This window comes from Accipiter gentilis, chromosome 6 (genome assembly GCF_929443795.1).
Source record: "Accipiter gentilis chromosome 6, bAccGen1.1, whole genome shotgun sequence".
NCBI classification, from domain to species: domain Eukaryota; kingdom Metazoa; phylum Chordata; class Aves; order Accipitriformes; family Accipitridae; genus Astur; species Astur gentilis.
This window is the reverse complement of record NC_064885.1, coordinates 16,904,653-16,922,794: the sequence shown is the minus strand read 5'-3', so window position 1 is coordinate 16,922,794 and position 18,142 is coordinate 16,904,653. Positions and strand designations below refer to the sequence as shown.

Here is an 18,142-nt window from a genome sequence, read left to right as displayed (position 1 = left end):
TCCTCCCCACACACAGACCGCTCGCCTCCTCCCCAGTCCCCTCCAGTGCGACTGGTGGGGGGAAACCAGCCCAAACGCAGGGACTGGAAGTGGGGCTGAACGTGAACATGGGGTAGGGTGAGACTGGGGAAGTATCAGGGTGGTTTACACCAACAGAACAACCCTTCCCAAGGAAACCTGTGCAAGGTGATGCCCAACACCATTACCACCAGGCTAGACCAAAAGAGCTGTTGCCAGCTCAAAGTCACTCGCTGCCACAGGTCCCTCCTGATGGTGGGGGCAACAGTGCTTGCTGTAGTTGAGCCTGCCGGGTGTGCATGCACCCAGGAGACCCACATGCTAGGAGTGCTTTTGGGGTGCAGCTCTGCTGCCCAGCAAAGAGTCTGGAGTGCCCTTTGCCGCATCCACAGCGGCATTTCTCCCTAGGGGGCCCCAGGCAGATGGAGAGCAGGAGCAGCTGAGGGCAGGAGACGGGTTGTGTTACAGAAAAATCTTTTATTGAGTTCAGGAGGCCAAGAACTTTCTCAGCGTGATGACGACCAAGGCCACAAGCACAGACGTACCCAGGAGGGAGGCGATGACAATGGCACCGATAGCTCCGGGCCCCAGTGAGCCTGCAGGGACAGAGAACAAGGTGATGTGAGGTTGGCAGAGCCAGTGGGTCCCAGATGGGAAGGGCTATGGGGATCACCCCCACACCCAGCACGTCCCCAGGCATCGGGCCACACTCCTGCCCCAGAGCTCCCTGCGTTGGCCATAGTGGCCCTGGTCCCATGTCCCGATGCAGCCAAGGTGTGGTCCTGTGCCCCAGCGGCATCAAGCCCTTGGGCAGGGGGCTGGAGCCAGCCATTGCCTCCCTTTCACCGGCTCCTGGTGACAAGGACAGCTGCCACAAAGTGGGTCTTTGGTGCTCAGGGTTTCCTGTTAAACACCTGCACCAAGAGTTGCTTTGCTTGTTGCAGAACCACATCACAGCAGGTGTTTGCTGTAGGTAGAAGCCAGGAAAGGTGCTCACATTCCCTGTTTAAAGAGCTTTAAGCACGCTCTTGCCCTGGAGAGCCATGCCTGTGCTCAGGGCACTTTCTGCAGGTAACTGCTGTGATGGGTCAGACCCAGGGCAGGAAGAAAGGTCTCAGCAGCTGCTCTGGGGCTGGCAAGCACTCCACAGTGGAGGCTTTTTGGCAGGGAAGTTTCCCTGAGCAGGTGATGCAGGCAGTCTTCCCCCCCTGCAGCAGTGTGGGCTGGGGACAGGCCACCTCTGGAGGCTCAAATGCCTCCTGGAAGGCAATAGACCCATAAAGAGCAAATCTACAGTGAGGACATCCCGAGGCGCTGCAGGAGCAACCCACTGGCAGCCCATCACGCAGTCACGTACCGTCCCCGGCATCCAGCCGGTGCAGGTGGGTTGTGTCCTCAGGCTCCAGCTCAGAAGTGTACAGGGGGAAAGCGGTGGCGTCTGAGAGCTGGGCTGTGGTGGTGGCGGCGTCAAAGGGGCCAGCTCCAGAGGGCAGCTCAGGTGGCTCGTTCCAGAGGGTGGGGACTGGGCCCTGCGGGTACTCTGCTGGGAGACAAGCACCCATGGTCACTCAGGGGTGTGGGTGGCCCCGGCCAGGCTGCTGGTGACAGCAGCAGCTCAGCAGGTCCGTGGGCTCCAGCCGCCTGCCGAGTGTGCCAGGATAGATGGACGGTGACCTGAGGGCTGAGAAACCCAGTGGGGCAGAGCCCACCTCTGGGAGGGCACCACCTCCGCAGAACACCAACACCCAGAGCAGCCGAAGGCAATGCCCGTGCCCCGGGGTGAAACCACACTGCCATAGGCTTTTGTGGCAACCTGGTGTACATACAGCACCCAGGGGATGACAGGGAGATCCCCACAACCATGCCACCTCTGCTTGTGCAAAAACAGGCCCTGCATGAATATCCACAGCCAGTTTGCTCACAGATGCCCATGGGACTGGCCTGGGAGGGGCTGTCACATTCCTGAAACAGGCAGAGACCAGCCAGCCACCTGTGCTGGCCAAATTCACAGCATCTCAGGGCCTTTCTGTCCTGCACCACCAACCTACACAGCATAGGATGCCAGAGGCGCTGCCACTGTGCAGGATACCGCTCCCCCAGACAGGAGCCCCAGAGCCTCAACTTCCCTCTGCCCTAGCTCCATGCCATGCCAGGGAGATGAAAGCTGGGCTGGGCTCTGTTTGATGTTACCATTCACCTCCTGTTATTTCTTCCCCCTGTGGGGTCAGGGACCAAACCAGAGAGCCCTGCCTGTCTGTGTGTGGCTCAGCTGAGCACTGTCAATGACCAGCTTGTTCAGGTGAGCCCTATGGGAGCAGGAGACATTCCACAGCTCCTTGCCGAAACCGCCGGGAATGTTGCACTGGGATGGGGAAAAAAGGAGGGGGAGGAAAACGAACAGCATCCAGCACCAGGGCCCACCTGAACTGACACAGTGGTTATCAAGGCCAGGAAGAGGGCATCAGAGGAACCAGAGCAAGCAGCCTGGGCTCCCTGGGGGAAGGCACAGAGGCATCCCCAGGCACCCCGGCTCTGGCACAGTGTCTCTCAGTGTACCAGGGACACTCAAACACTTGTCCCAGGCTCTCCCTGGCCCAGCAAGAGAAGTGGCAGCGCATCAGCCCCAGCTTTAAGTAACCAGAGCCCTCCTTACCTCCCACAGGCAGCCGGCACTTTGTGGGAGGAGAGCGAGCTGAGGAATTGACACTAATGGGCTCCACCACACTTTGTTCTCCTATAGGAGCCCTGCATCAAAAGGAACAGGAGGACCAACACCAAAACACTCACCTCTGCTGCCTGTACAAACCCACTGATAGGACTTACCACAGGGCTCACATCAAAGAGTAGCTCCCACCATCCCTGAAGCTATTTGAGGCTGCCTGCAGACACAGGAACACACCAGGGTTCTAGACCAGTTTTGAAAGTCCTTTCTACAGCCACAAAAGCTACAGGATTTTCAGTGAGACAGCTGCCACATTCAAGTCTGGCCCAATGAGCAATGAGAGAGACAAATTAGCCCCTGGTTTGAGGCCTGTGCCAGTTAAGCCAGGCAGACACCAGCCTGCTCTGGCTGGCTGACCCACCCTGGGGAGAAGCCGGGAGTCACTGTGAATACCATGTCCTCGCCCGCTTGGTACATCTGTGGTCACTGCATCAGAGGCAGCATCTTGCATCCCCGGTATGAACACACAAGAGGTTTGTGCTCCATGAGGGCTCCCCAGAAACACCTGAGCCCTTTGCAGGGCCCTTCCTAACCTGTCCTGCAAAACCAACCAGCAGAGCTGGAGACTCGCATCCCATCTGGAGGCTCTTCCAGAAAGTGCCATTTCCAGTGGACCTCTCTTCTATAAATCCTGTGGTTTAGCTACCAGAGGACAGATCAGGAGGAAATACAGAATTTAGTGGGTAAATGTAGTTAGAACAACAGGGAAAGGAACCAAGCAGAGCCAGAGCCATTTAGTTACCAATGGTGGCATTAGGTAGCTGTTGGTTCAGGCACAGACCAAATGTACGTAATGCTTTTGAAGCCCTGGTTCCAGGCTGCTTTCGCAAGTGGAGAAACTCTGCACAGAAGAGCTACACTCCAGATACAATCTTCTTGACTGTGTCAACACCACCGGGGCCAGCACCAACACTGCAGCTGTTCCCATCTGGCAAGAGAACACCACGCTGGGAGGAAGCCATTGTTGCATTTCCCAGGAATGTTTTTCTCTCCAAAGCCAAAAGAGCTGGGCGTACCCCTCGCATCTGACCAGGGGAAAGGCATTAGCTCAGATGATCTTTAACAGAAACAGGCACCATCCAGGGAGGCTGTAGGACCTGGACAGGGTCTTCCCAACTCCCCATTCTCAAAGGGAAGAGGAAGAGCACTACTCCTTCCAACTGTAATGCAAAAGCTCTTTTTCTAACCAGACCCACAGGTCCCAGAGAGTCTCTTCTGTCCCCGGGTGCATCTAATTCCTGAAAAATTTATTGCAGCTCTCTAAGCAGGGCACAGAGCTTATTTTTGATAGCCAAGTAAAGAGGAAACTGTCTAATCTGTTTATGATCTCAGTGATTTTTAAGACCTGGCTAGAATCCTGGATGGCTGCTGGATATGTATTTTGTTAACGCCCCTCATCTGATTAAAACATGCTTTCAGTTCACCTTCACAGAAAGGGCAGACTGTGCTAAACATGCATTTTCTGTCCTGAGTTCTTGTGGTTTTACCTTAACGGCGCTTCAACCAAGGGAAACACAACTCCTTTCAGTCAGGTCTAGTGCCTCACTAAACAGGAGTTGTCAGCTCAGAAGCAGCAGCAGTCGCAGACGTGCATGAAGTGAAGTACCTGCATCTGAACAACACCAAGAGCCAGGGCTTACTGCTGGGTCTCCTTTTTGGTTCTTGCACCTCAATGCTGGTAGAGCAGATGCCGAGAGCCCTGCAGCAGGCACACGGGGTGGGGGAACACAACACCAAATGCAAGCACCATCCCCAGAGTTTGCTCTCTCTGGAGCAAACCGCTGTAGCCTGGGAGAGCACCTGTTTGTGTCCAGCACTTTTCTTTCCAAGACTCGCCTTTGATTTTCCCTCCTAAGCTAACAGCTTGTGTCCTCACATGCCTCCATTCCTGCCTGTTTGAGAAGCCCAACCACCCATCCAAACATCCCCCCACATCCAGTGGGTTTCTTTAACAATAGGGAAGTCACGCCTGCTCCCTTCCACAGCCACTGGCTGAGAGCAGCAGATCTCTACCATAGCAGCATTATATGCCACACTCCCATTTCAGTCCTCTGATAAAAGCAAGAAAGGCAAGGGAGAAGGACAAGAGTGTGTGTTAGGCACCAAAGCCCAACACACACACGCTATTAATAAGGTTTCACATGTTTAAGTGGGACATGAGGGTGACTGGAAAATGACAGGACAGGCTCTAAGTACAGGCATGGGACTTGACTCAGGAGGTTCAGTTCTCTGCTCTGCTGCCAACATTTTGTGTGGGCACCGCAAGTCCCTCTCCCTCCTGGGCTCAGTTTCTCTGTGCACAAACAGGAGACTGGGGCTCCAAATACAAACTACAAGAAAAGCAGCACCAGAGCAGCCAGGCCTGCCCACCTGCACAGTTACTGTCACCCTGACTGCAACAAGGAGGATGCGGTCTATGTGCCTGAACAAATGCCTAAGTGACAGCTCCAGATCCGGTGGCAGTCTTTCACAGGGAAAGGGCAAGTCTCACAGGACCTCCGTGGCCTTGGGGCAGGGCACAGCATTTTTTACTTTTACAAAAACCCCAGACACATTGCAATCTCAAGTGAGGGGGTACAGTCAAGGGTTGGTGCCCAAATATCAAAGGCAAAGTAGCACATGGCTTTCCTGTTCACCCAAGAACTTCATAGAAATAAAGAACTACCGAGAAACATGTTCAAAACACGTTGTCCATCACAAGACCAGATGTTTAACATCTGGGTGAGAGCCATGCATTAGCTGTGGTGGCATCAGCCTTTGGACCAGTCCCATCTCTAGGAAAACCCACCTGGTGTACTCGCATGGTTTGTTTCCCCTGGAGCAACTCAGCAGGGGCAGCAGGCAGGGACACAGAGGGGCTACCAGGCTGCTGACACACATGGGTAACCCCAGCACTGCTGAGGCTTTGTGCCTCGGCGTCGGGTGCTCTGAAGGGAGAGAAACCTTGACCCCATGGCAAAAACGAGCTCTCCCCCAGCATTAACCCTGTCTCAGCACTAGAGCACAGACCCAGGGCAACTGTTGCTTCACAGGCTACCAGTGAAATCCACTTGGTAAAACCAGAACTTGGGAGCACTTAAGAGAAAGACTTGGAATAACCTTAGTTATCAGGGGTTTACTGAGCAGAGATGGAGCCTGGGAAAAAGGGACTAAAAGTATTCCAGTGTTGTGCAACAGGCCAGGTGGAAGATAGCTCCTCTTCCTTCCCTCTTCCTTGCCTTATTTTAGGGAAATATCTATACTGCATTGTGTCTTCTCCCTCTCTCCAGCACAGGTTAGTTACAACTGAGGCCAGGAAAAGGGAAGAAATTATCCAGTTACTACACCATAAAGAAATACACCATGAGTTTTCTGAATGATGCAGAGATCCAGCAGGACTTGAGCTACATGGGCTGCAGCAAGATCTAGAAGGGATGACACCAAAGGGAACTTGACGAAACTGCTATTTCTGTGCTTAGTGAGAAGAAAGCGGGGTGACCTGCCATGCATAGTGACATGGTAGCCAGTGCCCCAGATACTCGGTGGCTGAAAGATAAGACTGGAAAAGTCTCCACAAGTGACAGCTCTTGAGGAAACCGATCAAATCTGACAGATCCTTCGAGATAGCCCCGAACAATCAGAACCTCCCCCAGCAGACTGCAAGACCTCAAGGCAGGCAGATGTGGCCGCCTAATGCATTCATCCCTGGAGACTACTCACCCATGACCAATACTCTTCCTTGTACAAGCTGGTTTCAGCAGCTCATCGTCCTCACTCTCCACCTCTAACCCAGTAACCTTAGTCAGGAACAGATACTAGTGTCAGTAATTTATAAGGAGTGTTGGTGCAGAGCAAGCCTGAGTAATGGACTACAAAGAGCTGCTGTAAGTCTGGACAGACCTGTTGGAACAACCACATCTTTAAGAAATTTGCCTGACAAAACCTATTTACTACTTCTCACATTCTAGTACTTAACTTTAAAAACTTCCTAATAGTCTTTTGCTCTCCTACTGTTGAGAATGAAGACACACTACAGAAAGATGTCCTTGGACAAGGTCTTCTCCTGTACATTTTTGTTCTGCACATCTCCTGCTCTGCTGCTTTTTTCTCCTGTACACATTCTGATGTACTACTGCAGTGTAACATACTTCCACATTAGCTGAAAACAATGAAATTCATGAGCTCACATCAGAGTTTAGATACTAAATATACATGATTCAGAAGCCAAGGCCTTGCAAAGGCTTTTTACTAACTTCCACTTCACTTGGAGCTCTGAATCCATTCTATGAATTTAAACTGGTTTTGCTGATAGAAAAAATAAAAATCAACAATTCACAAACCTCCTGTGCTCTAGGCCTATGTGCCACCTGGGTTTGGAGAAAGCAACAGCGGAGAAGATTTGGGTGTGCAGAAAGTCCTTGAAGCGGCTCTGTCTCCTATTGCACCAAGATGATGTGGACAAAGAGGGTTAAAGACTTGGTCGGTTGTTTGCCCATCTTTGACAAATGGGATATTGGAAAAAGCTCAGTAACTTGGAGGAGAAATTCATGCTGTCTCCAGTTGCAGGGCTCTGACCACGCCATCCAGGAAAGCAGACTGGCTAGGCAAGAAGCCCGATCAAGGTACACAACCCACCAGCACCCCAAAAGTGCTCTGACTGCTACACCCAGATGGGAACCTCAGCTGCCAGCAAGGTCCTTCATGTCTCGCTGAACTCTTGAGCACTTAGAGTCTTTTGGCACTAGGTAGCTGAGACCCCACTGTAATAAAATTAAATCCAACAAGGAAGGGAAGACTCATTCTGGACCTTGGGTCTGCATGGCTGGCATCAGCTGCAGCCCTCTCCAAGGCAGACTCCGCTTCTGCCCACCGTGAAGGGCTTTGCTACGCAAAGTACGAGGTGCTGAGATGGGAGGGCAGGAGCTGCGTGAACTCTTGAGGCCAGCAACGGGCTGCCCAGCCCTAGGTAGCCACAGTGGGCACAGGGCCAGGGCAGGGATGAAAAGAGGCCTTCATAGGGAGCACAAAGGGTAGCCTGTGATGTGCGAGCGCCAGGAGCTTGAGTGTGGAGCAGCACAGAGCACTGCGGTTCTGATGAATGTTAAACAAACTTGTTTACAGAAAGGCAGGGCTGCATGTGTATGCACAGAGAGCAGAGGGCTGTCTGTGTGCCCTTCCCTTCTTTGTCTGCACAAGGCAGGAAATTTCCTTTTCTAATGGGGTGAAAAGCAGAAAAAATTCCACTACACACTGAAAGCCCCTGTATTGTGGGTAGGTAACTCTCCACTCCAAATGCAGCAGAAAACCATTCTGCTCCAGGGATGGCTTACCATACAGGCTGGTCCCCTCATGTCCCGCTTTGGGGCAGCAGAGAAGAACAAACTTCTTAGAGACCTCAAGCCTCTAAAATGCCACAGAGGAAGTACAGAGCCTCTCCTATGTCCCCGGACCCAAATGTTGTATTCATCAGTACAAAGCTCGTCAAGAGCTACTGGCCTCACTGCATGAGTGCATCTCACCCAGTACAGGAATCAAGTGAACTTGGAGTATTTCACAGGAGCGAAGTGACACAGGGTACAAACCACAGCTTCAATGCTGACCCAAGAGCAAGTACACAGGAAAGCTGGCAAGGCAGGGGGGAGAGCAAATGTGCACCAAATAGTGGAAACTTAAAATAGCATAAAGGAAATCCTAGCTCAGAGAGGGAACAGATTAAATTTTCACTGGAAATGAGTCACTTTCTGTAGAAGAGTGAAATACTGTTAGCACTTAAGAAAAGACCTTACCTGGTTTAGGGGAAGAGCACTGCCACTGCTTCTGGGAGCATGAGAAAGCTACAAACTGAAACTATGCTTAAGCAATTAATGTTCCACTACCCAAAAATCAAAGCTCAGGGTTTGAGAAGGAAAACATCCACTTTTTAGTGCTTGTTTCTTCACTACTTTAAAGGTTTCCCAGCAAGGTGGTGTCCTACGAGGGGAGGACCTGTGGGGGAAATGCCAGCTACAGTAATCCTGTTCTTGCACCCACAGATGTTCCAGCTAGGCGCTGTGATAAATTCCCCCACCCATGTGAAAGCTCCTTTACAAAAAAATAATTTCATTGGCTAGACAGCTAGCCAGGATCCCCCTGCTAGGCAAGATGCTCAGAACAAACTGGGAGGGAACTGCAATCCAGCCTTGCACCACGTCTTGGAAGGAAGGACGGGAATTCAGGAAAACAAGCGCTGTGCTTCTGCCCATTATCTTGGGCCTGAGCCATCTCTTCAGCCTTGCCTCTGCTTAAAGGAAGAGGCTTTGAGGGAAGCAGCTCCCCATAGGAGTGCCCACCCGTATGTACACTCAGAGCCCATCTATGGAGTCAGTTTGGAAGCCAGTTATTCCTCATTTGTAAAACCCCCCTCAGACCAGCCAGCCCTTGAAGGTGGCTCTGCCCTTGGCTCCCCTCAGCCAGCACAGCCTGCTAAAGGCAGGAGCAGGTAAGGCTGCAATTACTAGCCATCTCCTTAAAAAACAGCACCTCACAGAACAGGTGTCTCACCTATTCCTCCTCCCATCACCTCACTGAACTAGAGTCAGAGCCATGTACCTTCCTAGCACTGCTGTCTGCCTCAGCACACCCAGCTCTGGGCAAATTCAGCTTAGATGCACACCTCTGCTTTTGACAGAGCTAAATGTTTCCATAGACATATTTCTACTTAGAGCAGCTGTTGTAAAGTGCTCTGCTGTAGCAGAATGCGTAGAAGGAACCAGAAATTGGCATGCAGGCTTTAGCCAGAGTTTCTTTTCACAAATTGTAACCTCTTCCTACCATTACAAGGTGACAGACAGCCTGTCCCATCAGCTGCTGAGACCACTCCATCTAGTGTTGACCCATCTGTTTACTGATCTACTGCCACTAATGGTCACTTAAGTGCTACTGCTGTTCTGCTTAGGAAAAACTATGGAGAATATATTCTTACCACCAGCCACTGATGACAAAGCTAGTTTCCATTAATCAATTATAACTTAATACTTACAGACCTTTTTTAGGGGAGGGAAAGGAGAGAGAAGCAGGTTAGTAAAAGATCTCCCATACTTTTGGGCTTTAAATGCAAACAAAGCTGCTTACCTGCCAGCACAGCAGGGACCAGGATGCCGCACAGCGTTAGCAGGACCAGGTGAAGGACTCTGTGGTAGGGCATGGCTTCCCTCAGGAAAAGCATCGGCAGGAATTCTTAAAATTCTTCAAAGTATGAAACAACTTGGAAATTTCACTGGTATAATAAAAATTTTGTCCAGTCAGGTAAAAAAAAAAAAAAATTCCTTTACAACAGCAAGTGGAAAGAGAGTGCAAAGCCCAGCAGAGACTCACTCACTCTGACTTCTAGAGCACACCTCCTCCCGAAAGCAGCTCCACCCTCTAAAATTTGTGCCTAAAACCCCATAGGCAGTCAAGCTGTTAGGCATCCGTCACCCTGCCAGGCCAGCACACACACGAGCAGTTGTTGGTAAGCCCTTCCCAGAGGACACAGGGATGCTCCTGGAATGCTTTCCCTCCAGCTGGCCACCTCATGACATGGGAAATAACACAGGACCCATTGGGGCAGGTAACCCCAAAACCGAGCAGACCGCTCAAGGGCTTTGGTCTCTCCTCAGCGTGCAGGGTGGCAGTGGTCTTTCCAGGGTGGGTGCAGCAAAGAACAAGGGCCTCAATGTTTGCAGGCTAAAATGCTCTGAAACAGAGCCAGAGCGGCTCCGTGGCATCCTTGTTTTCTAGGCATAATACTTACAGAGGTGAACTAGGAGCCACGTGTGGTCTCTGCTGGCAGAACTGCCTGTCCAAATCTTGTTAAGTCTTCCAGGAGAGTCACCTTTGTCAGGCAAGGCCAGCATCCTCCTCGGACCTGAACTGCACAGACACTACCACCTCCTCCCGCCACCCTCTGCCACTCTGTCCCTCCCCTCCAAGTGGGCTTGTAGAAAGTTCACAGCAGAGAAAACTGAGGTTTGTTTCAAATCACATTTGCACTGATAGAGACTTGGGAAAGGATGAAGTGTATAAAAAGGGGAACACTCCAGATTATCATCAGAGGACAGAAGAATGTCACTAGAATTTTTTTAAGTTGATATGAGGATGAAATACTTCACAGTTTCCGTTCAGAAAAACATGTAATAAAGTACATAAACACCCCCAATGTCAGTTCTTTATGTTCTGAGAATATGACATGAGTAGTTTAGTCTTAAATTTCAGAATCAAGATTTTTCTGCTACGAGATCTCTTTGCTTTTTGGCTTTCTCTGACAGGCAGCCAGATAGAGTTCAGGTGTCCTTTTAAACCATTCTGCTTGCTGCAGTTCTTTGCAAAAGTGCCTGGCTGCGAGGGGAAGCAGGAAAAACAAAGAGGAGTGACCGCTGTCCCTGCAGCAAAATGACAAGTTAGGAAGTAACCTGGTGAAATGTGCTCAAAAGAAACCTCAGACATCTCTAGCATCAAATTCAACATCATCAGTCAAACTTGGATCAGAGCCCCGTTAGCTTTCCAGGTTCACGTTCCATCTGAAAAGGAGCTGGAAGTGCAAAAATATATATCCAGCAGCAGATACAAAGCTGTAGCTCCTAATTTTCCCATTCCTACTGATCCAAATGACATTCGCTACAGAAAAAGGCCCTGTTTGTCACACAATATTACAGGGCAGTCACCTGAGCATACAATCTGAATGTGCCAGTGTCTTACCTTTGTACTAAATACAGAAGCCAGAATATTAAAATATTACAAACAAGATCTTCCCCACAGGTCTTATCTACAAACTCTCAGAAGTGGACCAAGGTCCTCACGGGTTTGACAAATTATTGCACATTTTCCCTGCTTGCACTTCTGTGCTTTCATTTAGCAATCCATGAACTGTTCCTTTCCTGCTCCCCAGCTGAGCTGGAAATTAACAGGCTTTTCCCTATTTGTTACACAGTATAGAGTAGTCCAAAATTAGCTTGTAGAAATTAGATCATACCATTAAAAAACAGAAAGTAGTTATGAACCAGACACCTTATATACACACACACAAAAAAAGAAGATATTAAAACAAAGTCAAATTATCAGCCTAAACATGCACTGTTCTCTCCAAGACATTACCTAAACATAATGCAAAGTTACTGTGTAAATTGGGTCTTAGCATAATGACTTCACATTCTTTGTGGTCACGTGAATGGTAGACAGCATTTATCATTATCTTTTACTGGGATTTTTCACACAAAAACAAGCAGCAAGTAGAAAAAAAGGAAAATAAGATTTTGTCTAAAGGGAAGCCTACCAGGTGTCCATGTGGACTTGACGCTGGGGGGAGAAATAAACCCTGTCATTTAGGGAAGGGAATTGGAATGGTTGGGGTGGTTACTGACTGGCAAAAAAAGGCTCAATGGCTGAATGTTTGTATTAACAGAAAACCAACCGTGGTTTGATCTCTCCTGCATAAACACCACAAGCGTGAACGCACATGTTTCTGTACAGGGGGGTGCAATTAAAGCTTTCTTGTCAGTTTTCCAATCTCAACTTACTGGTGTTTATTTGAAGTCTAAAATTATCAAGGAGAAAAAAACCCACCGGTATTCCTCACCAGGGAAGAAATAAAGCAGCAGTTGTTCCACATCCTGTGTATTTGCTTGTTGTTTCTTGATGAAAACTGATGCAAGTCGAGTTTTGGGTCAGTTTTAGCACCAGGAATTATCTCAAAACTCAGCTTTGACAAAAGCAAGCAGAAAGTTTTCTCTCAGATATAATACAACCAGGTTTTATTTAAGTTCTCTCTTTTTCCCCCCCACACTGGCAAAAGTTCAGAGGGAGTTTAAAGTTTTGTAAACATTTTAACTACCCCTCTTCCCCCTTTTATGAATTTACAAAGCAAAGGAGACAGGGAGACCAGATTTGCAACAGTTCCAAGTCTCTCCATGCTGTTGGATCCAAAAACTATATACAAGTCTGCAGCAGTCTCTGTATAGTTACTGTACATGTTTGGGGGCAGGGGGAAGAGAGAGGAGGAAGGGAAAGGTGACCCCAAAAAATGAATAAACCAAACGAAATAAAATCCAAAGCCAAACTGCTCTTGAGCAACTCGAACTGTTTTCTTTAGGCAGTGATGACAGAACAACAGTCACCTTTATACAACTCCACCAGAACTGCAGCGTATCTCCCTTGGCAGGTTATAACCCTCTGGGAATGGGAGATGGGACCAGGGGGTTGAAACTAAGTGCATTTGGCAGTTTTCATTTTCTTTCTTTCATGGTGTGTGTGCATGTGGGTGGGTGGAGAAAGGAAGGTGGTATTAATATTTCCGTGAGAGAGGAAGGTTATGATTCCATAAATACTTAAAGATTATGGATCCCAGTGAAGGTGCATGAAATAGTTTAAGGTGTAGAAGATAAGCAGGGCTGTCACTGCACATAACTTCGCCCTCCACAGTCTCTCTTCATGACAAAAGGGCATCTCTGCTCCTTAACCTAAGCACTGCTTGACATGTCAACTAGCTAAGACTGCTGGGGTATATATCTGAAAGCCAGTGTTCACCCTCACCAAAGACTAAAGATCCACACAGTAAAGATCCTACTGTCTCTTAAACGAGACAAATTTGCAGGAAAAGAGCTCAAAATAAACTGGTCCTAACCCTCCAAAGGTAGCATTTAAGGGATCAATTCAACCTAAAAGAAGAGATGCCACCCCCTTTTTTTCCCAGAGTAGAAGTCCCCACTTGTCCAGGAAGGCTGGAGTATGCCAACAGGGAACTCCACCAGCTTCAGCATCACCACCTAATGAAGACAGACTCGAGCTTTCCCTCCAAAAATAATGTGCTGAGAAGGGCTGGCAGGGGGTGTGCAACTTCAAACCAACCCAAGCTAAACTGCGCCCACCACCACCCCTCTCCTGCTGTTGCCAGTTCTAAGGTTAGCTTATGAATGCAACTCCTGGCTTGGGAGAGCACCTCTTGCCCTGATGGAGCACGAAGTCAGTATCTGTGTGGCATTTTGGTTTTGACCAACATCTGTTAACCACAAACTCTCTCTCTCTCTCCATGACTGCACATGTTGGATGTGGTACGAGTAACCAGGAGAGGGAAGCAATGGTTTGCAGAATCCCAATTGATATTTTTTTTCCCCTAGGTATGTCAGCAGAAGAAATCACAGCACAGTGAAAGCTTGCTGCCCAAATCAGCCTTGTTGTGAATGAATCCTATCTCCCACCCTCCCAGGACTCTGAACAAAGTCCACTCGACTCTAGGCTGACAGTAGGAACAACGCCTGTGCAGTCCTGGGCAGAAAGGGTTTGCTGGGGCCAGAGGAAGCAGCTTGAGATGATTGATTCTGTGATTCACTGCGAGGCAAAGAAGAACGCATGGTGGAGAGTACTGTGTCCAAAATGGAGAATCCATGGTTAACAGATGCAGGAAAAGCCAGTTGATTTGCACATGCTCAGTAGTCTTCCAAAGTCTCTATTTCTCCCATATTGAGCCGCTCTGATGAGGCATTCACTGAAAACCCTGTAAACCAAGAAGGACTTGTGTTAAAAATCTGGATGTGGTATATTGTGTTTGATGCAATACATCTGTTGCATGTGTAAGAAAAGTGAATAATACCTATCAAATAAAAACTCAGAGGGAAATTCAGTAAGGCTAGAGATATAATTATCCAAACTGTTTCTGTTTTTTTCCCTTAATAAATCGAAGACAATCAATTGTTTATTTAGGTAAGTATCACTTAGTCTTTAAAAACAGATCAGCAGAAGACTGGTTTCAACTTTCATTTGACACAAGATGTCATCTGCAGAGCTAGTATGAGGCATGTCTAGGCACAGCGGCAACATGGCTCAGCAACATCTTGGAAAGGAGCACATTTGAGTCAACTGGTACTTTGAAGTGCTCATCAACACTGTACTTATAGGGTCCAAGAGGCAGAAATATACATTTTGTGAACTCAGAATCCAAGTGTGAAATGCTCAGCATTTCAGGGGGTGTGAGCAATTCTACCCCTTACTTTAACATCTAAATACATCTACCTATGAAATCTAGTGTTAATTCCACATATTTCCATGCTTTTTTACAGTCTTTTATCTCAGGAGTACAACATGAGAATGTACAAAGGTATATAGGGCTATGCAGATGGCTCAAGATGCACCTAAACTTGTACCCAACCTTTTAATCGTAAGTGCTGAGGACATGATGCACATGAGAAAAGTGTGAGAAAAAAGCAAGAACATTTGCTACAAGAAAAAAACCCAGTATATCATATGCAACTTTCCTACTGAAATCCAATTTCTACAGTTGTACCAACCTCATATGGAGTATGAGAAAGTTCTCCTGTGTAAGGCTACTAAACACAAACCTGACATTTCATTGTCTTGAGACTGCTATGTAGGCTTGCTCTGGGCTAGAAAACAAACCACTTTGACAGTCATTATCTTCAACAGATAAACAGTGCTCTGTTCAGTAGTTTTAAGCAAATTATTCTGGCTCCCTCTCGTGGCAGTATGTTACCTAAAAGGTTTTGGAATTATTTGTAATAAGTGTACTGATTTTTAAGAAGCTGCATGTGCTACTTCTCTTGCAGTTGCAACAACTTAATTGTATGTGGTGATTTCACATTACATGAGCAGGTTTTTAAACTATTCAACTGAAGACCCATATCAGACACACTGGATTGGCACCTAGGGGTGGCATAAGTTAGGATTCCACTGAAAAATTCAATATACTTCATTGCAGAAATGATTGATTTAACTGAAGAGTACTGATTTTGTCAAGAACAAAAAGGGAACATAAAAAACAAAGGTAGGGCTCTGTCAGAGCCTTAAAAAAAGCAGTGAATTCCAAGTGGTTAATACCAGGCTGCTTTACATGAATGAGCTAAGTAGCACCAGCACAACAAATACCAGCCCAGTGCAGTACCCTAGTTTCCTTTTTATCACACAGCACAAATGTAGACATGTTTATTCTACAGGAATACTACAGTGCCATATTACATTCCACAATGCTCACTACTCAGGTACTTATGATACCCTTGTATCTTAAAGGCCACTTTAAAGAAACCTTTCCATCAATGCTATAAGCACTAGTTAACTACCATTCTCACATAAAAATTAAAATAGAGAACATAAAAATAAACAAATAAGAGGGACTACTAATGATGTCATCATCTCCACTGCCTCCAACTGAAAACTTATGACAACGTTTCGACTTTTTTTTCCCCATAAAATCTTTGCCATAATTTCTGACTAGGGTGGTTAGCTCATATAAAAAGGTAGGAAGGAAGAAAGGCAAGCCTCGAGAAGCTTTATTAATTCATTAAATTCATTAATTCAATAAAATAGGCATAGGTTGACTCAAAAGAGGAAAGGCAGTTTAACTGACATCCCTGAACTACCTAAAGGTTTCCAGGTAATAACCAAGGTATTGGAGAGACCTTTTCATGAGGGAAAGTTCAACAGAAGTTTTCCATGAAACTGATATAGAGTTTTTTTGAATCATTAAAATAGTAATACTGAAACAAATACTAAAGACACTTCAACAACTACCTTTTCTGCTCAAATTCAATATTCCCATTTAAGGTTAACAGGAATTCTACACTCCACAAGGCTTTTCCCAAACTAAACATTAACTTATAAAAATTGAAACTGACCTAACAAGCTGGGATCTGCACGAACCATTTTCTGTTTCTTCTTTTTCTTCCCACTCTGCACAGCCTCAAAATTGGATTGCTGGTTGTTGCTCTGATTGGTCTGAAAGACCGAATGTAGCGAACTGTGGTTCATCCCCCACACTGAATCCTAAAAAACAAAGCAGGATTATAAAGTGCAATTAAGTTTGGTTTATTTATATTGAAAACATTCAGAAAGCCCAAAGCACTTCCTACATCACATGTGGCAGCACTAACCACTGATGCATCCATCCAACACATCTACCTCATCTTTCTAAAGCTTATCCTGGATCAGTGTGTTAAGACACTATTTGATCTACAGTTGGCCCCAACTGTTAGTTATAAAGGAAACTTGATTCTGCAATAAATATTTGAAATCTGCTTTATTCTCTGTTATTCACATGGCCTGTAAAACCCTGCTCATCCTCCTATCAATCCAGCAGAAATGCAGCCTTTTCAGACTCAAATATAGTCTCTATACACTGTTCCTAAGGTCTGTAGTGAGTAAGATTTACCTGTTGCTGCTGCTGTTGCCGCTGCTGACTGGCTTTCTGTTTGGCACGGCGCTCAAGAAACTGCTTGGCAAACTCCTTGGCCTCAGGAGTATCTCCAAGATAGGCTCTGATGTAATCATGGACCTCATAGGGAGACTCCACTTCCTTCAGGAAAGAAACAAATGTGGGAACTGCAAGAAGAAGGCAGACTGTGAGGGAATGCATGTTGATACATGAACACATGCATGCAATAAACACAAAGTTTGGAATTCTGTTTCAAATATTCACTTATATAGTAGCCATGGCAAACAGCTTCCCCTTCCAAGTTCCCTACAGTAAAGCCCTATGACAGAATGCTTCATCTATTCTGCAGTCAAAGCAAGGATAAGAAAGGCAGCTAATGCGATGAGAAGGAAAAACAAACTGACAATCCTATGGGTATGTTAGCCCATCAGCTTGAGTCGCTGCCAGCTTTAACGTTCAAATTTAATGCCAGGCCCAAATGAAAAATACTACTCCCAGAGCTGTCATCAGAACAATCTCTTTTTGGCTGAAGCACAACAGATCACACTCCACAGTGGCTGACCTGACCTGCAAGGACCTGAAGTTCAACAGCTAGCTCACTTGCAAGGCATCTTTACCATCTTTTTTTCCTTAGACTAACTTTGTTGCACTGAGTTTTATTTTAACACGGAGAAGGGCAAAGCAAATCATGAGCCAGGAAGACACCAGGACAACAGGCTGCTGCCGGTGGCACAAAGTAGCCTTGGAAGCACAGAAGCTCACTGTGGATGTATGACCCATGATGGCCCTGCAGAGCCACAGCCTCTCCCAAGACACCAGATGAAGGTAATTAGTACATCACAGATGAGGCCAAGAAGTAACTTCTAGTATCTCTCTAAGAGGAGGGAAGATGTGGCACTGCAATTGTGTGAGGTGATTCTGGCTCTTGGCGCAGCTCTTGTTCCCCACTCAAGTTCATGGGTCCCACAGAACCACAACTTTGCAGCGTGCAGATGCTGGAGCACAAGGATTTGCACAGGTTCACACTGGAGGCAGTAGTACAAGAAGGTATCAGTTTGTGATCTCAGGCTGGGCATTCCTCTGTGTGCCCTCCAGGAGAATTAGTACAAAACCCAACCAGTTTCACACCAAAAAAAGCTTTGCACAGGGACATATGATAATTTGGCCTGCACTTAAAAGTTAACTGGATCCTCATCCACCTGCCTGATAATGCTTCCATGACCACCGAAAAACCTCAGCAGAGCTCTGGG

The 18,142-nt window shown here is 47.3% G+C and overlaps 2 protein-coding genes across 7 annotated transcripts in view; both read right to left on the bottom strand.

The window, feature by feature from the left end:
* Window positions 1-33: 33 nt before the first annotated feature.
* SNORC (secondary ossification center associated regulator of chondrocyte maturation) lies at window positions 34-12,358 on the bottom strand. 6 transcript variants are annotated; one of them, XM_049803538.1, is made up of 4 exons: window positions 12,299-12,358; window positions 9,830-9,974; window positions 1,376-1,561; window positions 34-614 (listed from the first exon to the last, which is right to left on the bottom strand). In XM_049803538.1, exons 2-4 carry the CDS (start codon window positions 9,921-9,923, stop codon window positions 505-507), a joined length of 390 nt encoding a protein of 129 aa, XP_049659495.1. In that variant the 5' UTR covers window positions 9,924-9,974; window positions 12,299-12,358; the 3' UTR covers window positions 34-504. The 6 variants fall into 6 exon arrangements, 3 of the variants coding, with proteins under 3 accessions (XP_049659495.1, XP_049659496.1, XP_049659497.1); XM_049803539.1 differs by having other exon boundaries at window positions 12,312-12,358; XM_049803540.1 differs by having other exon boundaries at window positions 1,376-1,558; window positions 9,830-12,358.
* A 111-nt stretch (window positions 12,359-12,469) lies between these two features.
* GIGYF2 (GRB10 interacting GYF protein 2) overlaps window positions 12,470-18,142 on the bottom strand; it is a 79,166-nt gene continuing 73,493 nt past the window's right edge. The window contains exons 26-28 of the mRNA XM_049803524.1: window positions 16,890-17,059; window positions 16,357-16,504; window positions 12,470-14,225 (exon numbers count right to left, since the gene is read on the bottom strand). Coding sequence (XP_049659481.1) covers window positions 14,158-14,225; window positions 16,357-16,504; window positions 16,890-17,059 — 386 coding nt within the window. The 3' untranslated portion in view covers window positions 12,470-14,157. The remainder of the gene's footprint in view (window positions 14,226-16,356; window positions 16,505-16,889; window positions 17,060-18,142) is intronic.